At 47.2% G+C, this 11,820-nt stretch overlaps 1 protein-coding gene across 1 annotated transcript in view; it reads right to left on the bottom strand.

Annotated features, from left to right (window-relative positions):
* Positions 1-9,401: 9,401 nt before the first annotated feature.
* acsf2 (acyl-CoA synthetase family member 2) overlaps positions 9,402-11,820 on the bottom strand; it is a 245,048-nt gene continuing 242,629 nt past the window's right edge. Inside the window, exon 16 of the mRNA XM_041216824.1 lies at positions 9,402-11,488. Within this exon, the coding sequence (XP_041072758.1) occupies positions 11,429-11,488 (60 nt within the window). The 3' untranslated portion in view covers positions 9,402-11,428. The remainder of the gene's footprint in view (positions 11,489-11,820) is intronic.

The raw sequence follows: 11,820 nt of genomic DNA, 5'->3' as shown, positions 1-11,820 counted from the left end.
ATAATAAACATGATGTTGCATTAAATTTGAAAATTTTTTTTTAGTGGATTTGAGTAACATTGAAGACATTAAAATTGAGTCTATGTCTGGAATTCCATCCAAGCTATTCTAGTTCCACTGTTGTAACCATTAGGGTGGGAGAAGAGGATCAGCCTCAAGGAAATCCTCAGCTTCTGGAATTTTAATTAACTCCATGTTCCATCACCGGTGTTCTCCCCTTGCTGAGGTTTGGGCACTCATCCTGGTACACTATTCCACCACAAGGGCATCACAGTTCAGGCCATTCTCAACTGCCATTCAATCACCATCATTTTCCCCACAGATGTGACTGGCTCCTGAGCCTGACTGGTTTTGCTTCTGTTTCCCAGGCCAACTTCGGCCTCCCAACTGCTGAACTGACTAAGCTCTGCCGATTCAGCTCAGACCAGCAATTGTAAGGGGCGATGCAGGGTCTTCATAAATATTGAGGGATCAGAGAGCAGAAAGGTTAATTGGGCCCCAACCTGATTAGAATTGCTGTTTGCAACAGTGTCACCCATTTCTGAAGCTGCCAGTCAAACAGAGAGCAGCAACTAAAAATACAAAACATATGGACATATGAGCAATGGTGGATAGGGAGAAACCTTCTCAGCCATCCGGACTGTCCCACACAATTGCCATACCTTGTGTATCACAATAAATACCCCTGGTATTCAATAAATAAATCACATGATCACCTAGGGGAGGCACAAAATCCAGGTAAAAATCAAGGCCAAAATGGGGAAAGAAAATATGAGAAGATCCTATTCAACCAATCTAGTTATTATAATATTACCTCTGTGATCAAGGAGGTCCATCCCAAGGTCTTCCCCTGACAGACACTGGTCTTGAAGGAAAGGAATATGACATATGACGATGGATAGCACTAGTAATACTGTCTGATATAATCTCTTCCAGCAAGCTTGCGAAAGCTGGCCACCAAACAGAATATCTTGCTCTAGCTCGACATTTTGTGATGCCCAAATGTCCTGTGTACAATTGTTCCAGTATATCAAATCTCAGAACTCTCAGAATGACCAATCTCATGTCATAGGTGAGTAAATCATCAACTACATTGAGACATCCACTCTGTTCATAGTACTGTCTGAGAATGGGATTGCTTAGCATGTGTGCTGGCCATCCTTTGACACAGTACTCTCTGACCCGAGCACATTCATCAGATTTCGGTGCATCTCTGATTTCATTTAGTTGCTGAATTGTTGCTGGTGGAATTGTGGTTGTTGTCAATGCAAAGGGCTACATCACATTATTCCTGAGATATGGGACAATGCATCTGCTGTTTTACTGGAACAAATCTTATCATCCTCAGTCTGAATCACTGTACTCACAAGCACTTTTGCTAACTTCTTAGAATTTAAGAATGCCAATAAGGGTTTGTGGTCTGTCTCTGTCTTGAAGTGAAGATGAAGAACATAATCTGCAAACTTTTCACAAGCCCATTATTATAGAGTTGATTTTCCAGGCAACTTTTCTAGGTGGACACATTTAACTTTATTTACAAGACAGCAGCAGCAGCCACGAGCATGTAACTCATAACTAAATAAGAACTCTCTCATAGAGGTTCCCCATGCTGTTAACACATTGGTTTGCACAGATCATGTGATCTTACAACACAGGATTATTCTTAAAGGTATAGTCCTACATTTCCCAAAACTATACTTACATTCCTCCCCTTTTAACTTTTCTGTACATTTTGTATTTACAAGGATATTTATCTCATGACATTACAATATTTACACAGGTCATGAAATTACAAGTTCAGACTTTCAGGCGATTTCCTGATCCGTGTGGAACGTCGCAGCTCCACGCCTTCAAATTCTTTTGTGAGAAACACATTCTCTGGAACCACATTAATATCAGGTACCTCATTAGGCACATGCAGTTCAGTGTCTTCCACTCCAGCAGAGATGTTGGGCATGTCTGTCCTTGGATGACATCTTCAACAAGAACCAGTGGTTCCGTAAGGGTTACAGGTAGAACATCATCGTGTTGTGGCATCTCTCTTTTTCTTAAATGATCAACAAGCTTATGGGTCACCCGGCGCTCCATTTCCACGTGGTATGACAATGGTCCAATCACAGAGCTCACTTTACCAGGTAACCACTTTGGTCCTCCATCGAAATTCTTTACACATACTGCTTCTCCAACAGTAAATTGTCACTCACGACTATGCAAATCATGAGTCGCTTTTTGGTTCCCTTGAATTTTCTCCATGTTCCCCTCCAAACTGGGAAGTATTAGGCTAGGTCTTGTACGGAGACGGCGCCTCATCAGTAATTCTGCAGGTGTTGCTCCTGTCGTAGTGTGGGGGATTGTTCTGTAATGAAGTAGAAAACAAGCATGTTTGGTCTCCAACGAATCACCTGTTAACTTTTCATTCCCACCTTAAAAGTTTGTACTGCCCTTTCTGCTGGTCCGTTTGATGATGGATGGCACAGTGTAGTCTTCACGTGATTGACACCGTTAAGGCTAATAAATCGTTGGAATTCAGTAAATGCTCGTAAATGCAATGCTATCCAGGGGAGGCGATGGAGTAGTGGCGCTGTGGGCACCTGGGTTTGAATCCCGCCACAGCAGACGAAAATAAAAATCTTCAATTAAAAGTCTAATGATGACCATGAAAACATTGTCAATTGTTGTGGTCTGGCCTACATGTGACTCCAGACCCACAGCAATGTAGTTGACTCTTAAATGCCCTCTGAAATGGCCTAGCAAGCCATGCCACTCAGTTGTAACAAAGTGCAAAAAAGAATTGAAACTGGATGGACCACCCGGTATCCGCCTAGGCACTGGAAATGACAACAGCAATCTCAGCCCTGTCGACCTTGCAAAGTCCTCCTTACTAACATTGTGGGGCTAGTGGCAAAATGTGTAGAGCTGTCTCACACACTAGTCAAGCCACAGCCTGACATAGTCAACCTCATGGAATCATACCTTTCAGATAATGGCCCAGACTCCACCATCACTATCCCTGGGTATGTCCTGTCCCACACGCAGGACAGACCCAGCAGAGGTGGTGACACAGTGGTAAACAGTCGGGAGAGAATTGCCCTGGGAGTCCTCAACATCAACTCCGGACCACATGAAGCCTCTTGGCATCAAGTCAAACTTGGGTAAGGAGACCTCCTGCTGAGGTACCACGTACCGCCCTCCCTCAGCTGATGAGTCACTGCTGCTCCATGTTGAACATCACTGGAAGGAAGCACTGAGGGTGGCAAGGGCGCAGAATGTACTCTGGGTGGGAGACTTCAATGCCCATCACCAAATGGCTCGGTAGCACCACTACTGACTGAGCTGGCCAAGTTCTGAAGGACATAGCTGCTAGACTGGGTCTGCGGCAAGTGATGAGGGAACCAGCAAGAGGGAAAAACATACTTGATCTCATCCTCACCAACCTGCCACAGATGCATCTGTCCATGACAGTATCGGTAGGAGGGACCACCGCACAGTCACTGTGGAGGCAAAGTCTCGCCTTTACATTGAGGATACCCTCCATCGTGTTGTGTGGCACTGCCGCCGTGCAAAATGGGATAGATTTCAAACAGATCTAGCAACTCAAGACTGGGCATCCATGAGATGCTGTGGGCCATTAGCAGCAGCAGAATTGTACTCAAACACAACCTGTAACCTCATGGCCCAGTATATCCCCCACCATTACCACCAAGCCAGGGGATCAACCCTGGTTTAATGAAGATTGCAGGAGGGCATGCCAGGAGCAGCATCAGGCATATCTAAAAATAAGGTGTCAACCTGGTGAAGCTATAACACAGGACTATTTGCGTGCCAAGCAGCAAGTGATAGACAGAGTTAAATGATCCCACAACCAATGGATCAGATCTAAGCTCTGCAGTCCTGCCACATCCAGTCGTGAATAGTGGTGGACAATTAAGCAACTCACTGGAGGAGGAGGCTCCACAAATATCCTCATCCTCAATGATGGAGGAGCCCAGCACATCAGTGCAAAAGATAAGGTTGAAGCATTTGCAACAATCTTCAGCCAAAAGTGCTGAGTGGATGATCCATCTCGGCCTCCTCCGGAGGTCCCCAGCATCACAGATGCCAGTCTTCAGCCAATTCGTTTCACACTATGTGATATCAAGAAATGGCTGAAGACACTGGATACTGTAAAGGCTCTGGGCCCTGGCAATATTCCGACAATAGTATGAAGTTTTGTGCTCTAGAACTTGCCGTGCACCTAGCCAAGCTGTTCCAGTACAGCTACAATGCTGGCATCTACCCGGCTATGTGGAAAATTGCCCAGGTATGTCCTGTGCACAAAAAGCAGGACAAATCCAATCCAGCCAATTACCTCCCGATCAGTCTACTCTCGATCATCAGCAAAGTAATGGAAGGGGTCATCAACAGTGCTACCAAGCAGCACTTGTTTAGCAATAACCTGCTCACTGATGCCCAGTTTGGGTTCCACCAGCGCCACTCAGCTCCTGACTTCATTACAGCCTTGGTTCAAACATGGACAAAAGAGCTGAACTCCAGAGGTGAGGTGAGGGTGACTGCCCTTGGCATCAAGGCAGCATTTGACCGAATGTGGTATCAAGGAGCTCCAGCAAAACTGGAGTCAATGGAAAAATCCACTGGTTGGAGTCATACCTAGCACAAAAGAAGATGGTTGTGGTTGTTGGAGATCAGTCATCTCAGCTCCAGGACATCACTGCAGGAGTTCCTCAGGGTAGTGTCCTCGGCCCAAACATCTTCAGCTGCTTCATCAATGACCTTCATTCCATCATAAGGTCAAAAGTGGGGATGTTTGCTGATGAGTGTGCAATGTTCAGCACCATTCACGATTCCTCAGATACTGAAGCAGTCCATGTCCAAATGCAGCAAGACCTGGACAATATCCGACAATATTTGAAACACACAAGTATCAGGCAATGGCCACCTTCAACAAGAGAGAATCTAACCATTTTCCCTTGAAGTTCAATGGCATCACCATCACTGAATCCCCCACTATCAACATTCTGGGGGTTACCATTGACCCGAAACTGAACTGGATTTGCCATATAAATACTATGGCTACAAGAGGAGGTCAGAAGCTAGGAATCATGTGATGATTAAGTCACCTCCTGACTCCCCAAAGTCTGTCCACCATCTACAAGGTACAAGTCAGGAATGTGATGGAATACTCCCCACTTGCCTGGATGAGCGCAGCTCCCACAACACTGAAGAAGCTGGACACCATCCAGGATAAAGCAGCCCGCTTGATTGGCATCACATTCACAAACTTTCACTCCATCCACCACTGACGCACAGTAATAGCAGTGTGTACCATCTACAAGATGCACTGCAGGAATTCACTAAGGCTGCTTAAACAGCACCTTCCAAACACATGGCCTCTACCATCTAGAAGGGCAAGGGAAGCAGATGTATGGGAACAGCACCACCTGGAAGTTCCCCTCCAAGTCACTTATCATCCTGACTTGGAAATATATCACTGTTCCTTCACTGTTGCTGGACTCCTGGAACACTCTCCCTAACAGCACTGTGGATGTACCTACACCACATGGACTGCAGTGATTCAAGAAGGCAGCTCACCACCATCTTCTCAAGAACAACTAGGGATGGGCAATAAATGATGGTCCAGCCAACAAAGCCCACACCCCGTGAATGAATTTTTAAAAAAGCCAAGACAATTGATTACCTTTGGCAATCCATGGGTGGCGAAGCTCTGGTGTAGTTTTTCTATAGTAGCGCTGGGCATTGGCGACTTTACCTCATAAATGTCTAACCACTTGGCATAAGCATCTATAATCAGCAGAAACATGATTCCAAGGAAAGGACCGATGTAGTCAATGTGCAATTGCACCCAGGGTCTGCCAGGCCGCTCCCATGGGTGCAATGGGGCTGCCACCGGCAACTGTTGTAGCTGCTGACGTTGCAAACAGTGTTTTACCACATTTTCAGTTTTCTGTGCATGCTGGCAGCGGGCGTGATAAGTGACATGCACGGACAATGTGGCGTGATTGGTTTCACGACGTTGGGAAGGTTGGTTGCGAACGTCCGCTCAGCCTGCCAATGGCTGGCCATATTTCCCACCAACGGTTGTCAGGGAGCTCATTGTAATAAAAACAAAAATTGCTGGAAATGAGTTTTGCTGAGTTGCAGGTCTGACAGCGTCTGTGGAAAGGAAGACAGAGTTAACGTTTTGAGTCCGAATGACTCTTCATCAGAACTGATGATCAGTTCTGATGAAGAGTCATACAAACTCGAAACATTAACTGTCTTCCTTTCCACAGACGCTGTCAGACCTGCTGAGTTTTTCCAGCAATTTTTGTTTTTGTTTCAGATTTGCAGTATCTGCAGTATTTTGCTTTCAGCTCATTGTAATATATCAGGATATCATTAAAGACCATCCCACCAGGCTCTTGGACCCCCGCTAGATCATTCGTCCACGTCGGTGGGAAAGCAGTTCGACATGTTTCACAACAGCACACAAGCAACATGCACTCGGCGGCCTTCACTTTAGGGGAACTGGAGGTGAGTGAACAGCATCATTCTGCAGAGCTCACCAGGTTTTGTTGCTTTGCAGGTTTTGGGGGTGCTAGGGGGCTGCCCTGCCACAGAGGCGACTGTTATTGGGCGGGGGTGTCTGGAGACTACTGCTGTTCAGTCTCAGAGGTGATTGTTGTTGGGGCTGGGTGTCTGGGAGCAACTGCTGCCCAGCCGGGGAGGCAATTCTTGTTGCCGGGGGTGGGGGGGACTGCTGCCTTGGCCTTGGACCCCGTGTACAGGAAATCGAGGTGTTCAGGTGCAGCCACAGTGATTTGATTGGAGTCGGCCTCCGAGGCTGCCCACCCATGCAAGCAACACGGAAGCACCAAGGCACCACCAAGCGCTGCATACCTTACCCCCCCACAATCCCAGCATCTGCGACCACTTTACTGGACCATGGAGCATTTGGACTGCACACAGTGTACAATCACCTTGCCAACACTGGCCATGTAGCAGTCACTGCTGGAGATGCTCACAGCCCCTCGCAATCTCAGCGTCCCGGATAGGAACAGTATCCCCCATGTTGCAGGTTGGCAGGGCAGCCATGCAACGCACTCATCTTTGGCCATCCCAGGGGTGACCAGCACTCTCCGGGAAGCATTAAAGGGCGGTCACACAGGGTCAGGAAAGGTGATAAGTACAGCCATGATAACCACGTCTCTCTCTCTCTTTCATGCCACAGGAGGACCACATCAGAACCATAGATCCTGGTGACCTAGTTGTATGCCTGATGGCCTATGGAGAGCGAAGAAGATGGAGGAGAGAGTGACTGAGCCCTTAAGGAGCTGGAGCACAGCATCAGTGGTTACAGATGCAGTTGTCCTCAAAACCGTGTGCTGGTTGTAGTCAGCTGGGTCAGTATACAGAGCGTCCATTGAATATGGCCCAGACACTGCATTGCTGCAGTGAAGTTTAATAGAAATATCATTATATATTTAGATTAGAAAATACACCTGAACAGATGGGAGCTATTGGATCAATTTTTATTTTATATAAATTCAATCTCATAAATGATTGTGGGATGTGAAGCTATATAATTTACTCCAAAACACAGAACAATACACATTAGCAAGAACAAATTATTATAGTTTTTAGCAGATCATTTCAAGGAGTTGAGGCCACATCAAATATGTATTAGTCATACAAGCCCAACACAATAAAATGAATCACATCTTTGTAATACACTGATTTCATTTAATCAATCTTTATTTATAGGTAAGAGGTGTGTGAAAAGGTTCTGTTTTAAAGAGGTGGTAGCCCAGGTCAGCAGCCATGACTTTGTGCCGTGCACATGGGTGCAATGCCATAAAAGGTTTAACGACCTGCTGCACTCAGGAAGGGTGAGTACCGTGTTGGCATGGATCAGTTTGGTGAAGTGTTGAGGGCTGGCCGTCCCCACCATGGAGCTCAGGGGTGTTAGAGTCTGAGTGCCAACTGTCAATGATGCTGGAGGTGGCCAAAGGGTTGAACCCTGGCTGCTTGGACTGAGTGCCTTGCGGCTCGAGGGTCATGACTCGGATGTGCCCTGCAGGGTGTTCCTCAGCTGGGGTTGGCCAGGCTGCAATGGTGCTGCAGGTAGAGAGTAGACTAATCAATGCTCCTCTGTCCTTTCAGGAGAAGACAAGCCATAACAACATTGAGGGGTCACGGACAGGCGGAGGACCCCAAACCTCCTAATCCTTACAAGATTCTAGCATGACGCCTTGGATCTGGAGAGGCTGGGGGTGGTGGGGAGGCACCAAGACATAGTACTTGTCAATGTAAGTTTAAAGCACCATGAGCACAAGAGGGACTGGTCATGGGTGATCTGATCTGCAATGTTTTCTGTATATTTACTGGTGTGGAATTGAATACCAGAGAAGGTTATGTTAATTTGTTTTGATTGTGAAAATTACATAAATTTTGTTTTTGTTGTAATGACTTGAGTATGCTTCACCTTTTTTTTGGTGCAGAGTACGCCAGTATGTAATGCCGGACGTGATTGGCTCTAAACTTTATTGCACAGGCACTGAGTGGGTTCAAATGAAAGGGTCATTTCAGACATTGTGGATGGAGGTGGCAGCCTTGGCATGAGGTGGAAGCAGATCTTACCTCGGTCAACCCAGGCTGGGGTGTCAGATGAAGGTAAGAGTACAGTGCACACAGGTGAGAGTTTTCGATGGTGCAAATATTCTTATGTAGTCTCTTCATTGATGGGAGCCTCAAAACATGGGGTCTCCATTGATCATTGAAAGATGATGGCACAATTATGCAGATCTCCATTGTCTCACCAGGGTGCCTGGAATGCATAGTGACAGTGTGATGACTTAAACTAATGACATCTCCTTCTTCGCCCTTAGATTCACCAGCAGGCACTCATTCGCAGGACCCAAAGAGCCACCCCTGATGCCCACCTGGACAAAGCTTCTGTCACCAGCTTGATGCAACTGTGGGCAGCTGATTGGGAGACTCCACAAAGATCCCCCACTGACCCCTGGAAAGAGCCAGAGGCATAGAAGTTGAGGGCCACTGTGACTCTCAGTGTCACTGCTAAGGGGTGTCCACCCACACAGTCGGAGCTGATCTTAGGTCCAATCATCTGACAAATGGAGGTCACGGTCTCCCTGGAGAGGCGGAGCCTCCTTCAGCATTGCACCTCAGACATATTGAGGTAGCTGCATCGCCGCCTGTAAATCCTGGCAGCAGGATAGTGGCATCTTTTGTAGCCCCTTCCGCCTTGGACTCCCTGCTGGCCCTGCGCCCCTTGTGCCTGCGTCTCTCCTCTCACAGGTCGCTACCCTGGAAGCTGCATAGAGACACCTGGCCTCCTTTCCCCTCTGCCCCTCTCTTCCTCCTCAGAGGAGATGCCTCCAGCGGAGACCACAATGCCCATTCCCAGGGTAACAGAAAGCTGTCAGATACCTGGAAGAGTCCACATGGTCAAAATGCTCTGGGGGTCTTGGAGACACCAATGAGTCCTGAAATGAAGCCTAGAAATGCTACGGATGATGCTCAGAACAGGGATGAAGCTCAAGTTCAAATAGGCAACCAGCAGCAAAACATCTCCTAAACTCCTCACTACTCACACTGGCAATGGTGAAGACCCTTTTTATCGTGCCCTTGGATGAGATTTTGCAAAATGTTGGCTGCTCGCCTGCCCGTTTTGTCCGTGCAATTAGCGCAAGATCGCATGGGCAATGTAAAATCGGGATCAATTTGGTTTCTAGTGGCCTTTTAATTGTTGGCTGGCGCGGCTCTGACACCCGGGCGTGCCCGCCAACCTGAAGATTGCGCACATGCGGAATGATGTCGGGATGCTCGCCTGACATTTTCTTGCGCTATTTTATGCCCTATCGGGTTGGCCATGAGCCCGCCCGCGAGGCATAGAATTCTGCCCCTAATGTAAAGGGAACAACAATTTATACTTTCTTCACATCTTGCAAAAGTCCTAATGAGTGTAAGATGAAAATCTTCGATATGCGTTTTCTTTCAGTGATGCTCAAGTTCTGCACTACCAAACAACCATTTAAATGACATGTCAAATAATGGCGTTGGAGAGCTGATATGACAGATGACAGGCTAAGGATTGAATATTGGAAATTGGATGATGAAGGGATGAATACTCTGCAGAGGGGCATTGGAAATCAGGGAGAGTTTAGACAAAGGATTGCGTAGAGCCCAAGCTGCAGTGGGGCCCATGATGAAGTAGGGCCCACAATGGAGAAGAACCCAGGGTAGGGGATGGGAGGGTATGACAGGGGAGAATTGTCTATGACAGGGGAGAGTGGTCTATGACAGGGGAGAGTGGTCTATGACAGGGGAGAGTTGTTTATGACAAGGGAGAGTGGTCTATGACAGGAGAGAGTTGTTTATGACAGGGGAGAGTTGTTCATGACAGGGGAGAGTTGTTTATGACAGAGGAGAGTGGTCTATGACAGGGGAGAGTTGCTTATGACAGGGGAGAGTGGTCTATGACAGGGGAGAGTTGTTTATGACAGGGGAGAGTGGTCTATGACAGGGGAGAGTTGTCAATGATGGGGACGGTGCTCTATGACAGTGGAGGGGGGTCAATAACAGGGGAGTGTGATCTATGACAGGGGAGGATTGTCTTTGACAGGGGAGGATGGTCTATAATAAGGGAGGGTGGTCTATGATAGGGCAGGGTAGTAAGGGTGGTCTATGACAGGGGAGGGTGGTCTATGATAGGGGAATATTGTCTATGATGTAGGAGGGTGGTCTATAATGGGGGGAGGACAGTCTATCATGGGGAGGGTAGTCTGTAATATGGAAGGGTGTCAATGATAGCTGAGGTTAGTCGACAATAGGGGAGGGTAGTCTATGATGGGAGGGTAGTCTATGAAAGGGGAGGGCAGAATATAATCGGGGAGGATGGTCTTTAATAGGGGAAGGTGGTCTACGATAGGGAGGATGGTCTATGATGGGGAGGGTAGTCTGTTATAGGGGAGGATAGTCTATGAAAGCTGACGTTAGTCTACAATATGGGAGGGTAGTCTATGATGGGAAGGGTAGTCTATAAAAGTGGAGGACGGAATACCAAAGGGGAAGATGGTCTACGATGGGGGGAATGGCCTACAGTAGGGGAGGATAGTCTATGATAGGGGAGGGTGGTCTATGATAGGGGAGATTAGTCCACGATAGGGGAGGGTAGTCTGTGATAGGGAGGGGTGGTCTGATAGGGGAGGGTGTTCTATTATAAGTGAGGGTAGCCTATGATAGGGGAGTGGTCTATGATAAGGGAGGCTTGTCTATGATAAGGGAGGCTTGTCTATGATAGGGGAGGGTAATCTATGATAGGCAATGTTTCTGGGTCAGTAGGATCAAAGTGTTTTAAGGACGAATGGTGTGCTCTGGTTTTCCTCAGTGACAATGGTGTGAGCATCCCTCACTTAGGCGCAAGTCCCAGTTCTTTTTCCAGTATCTCTTTCAGTTTGTTTTTTTGAATCTGTAAGAACAGAAAAAAATATTAATTCAAATAAGATATTCTCCAGAAAGGAACAATTCAATTGGAGCTAACAAGCATATCACTTTCCACAGAGCAATTACACCCACCAACCTTTGATCCATAATCCCCAACCGCATCTTGTCCCCATAACGCACAACCAGCACCCAACTTCTCCCAATTTCCCTCAATCCCACATTTACCCTCATAACTCATCTTCCCAACATGTCTCTTAAATCACTGTGCAGGAGTGGCACATTGTGTTGGGGTTTGAGCACTGAGTTCCAGAGTGGGACATTGTGTTGGGGTTTGAGCACTGGGTCCCACAGTGGGAC

The sequence above is a fragment of the Carcharodon carcharias genome, chromosome 22 (genome assembly GCF_017639515.1).
Source record: "Carcharodon carcharias isolate sCarCar2 chromosome 22, sCarCar2.pri, whole genome shotgun sequence".
Taxonomy (NCBI): domain Eukaryota; kingdom Metazoa; phylum Chordata; class Chondrichthyes; order Lamniformes; family Lamnidae; genus Carcharodon; species Carcharodon carcharias.
This window is presented reverse-complemented; position numbering and strand designations above follow the sequence as displayed.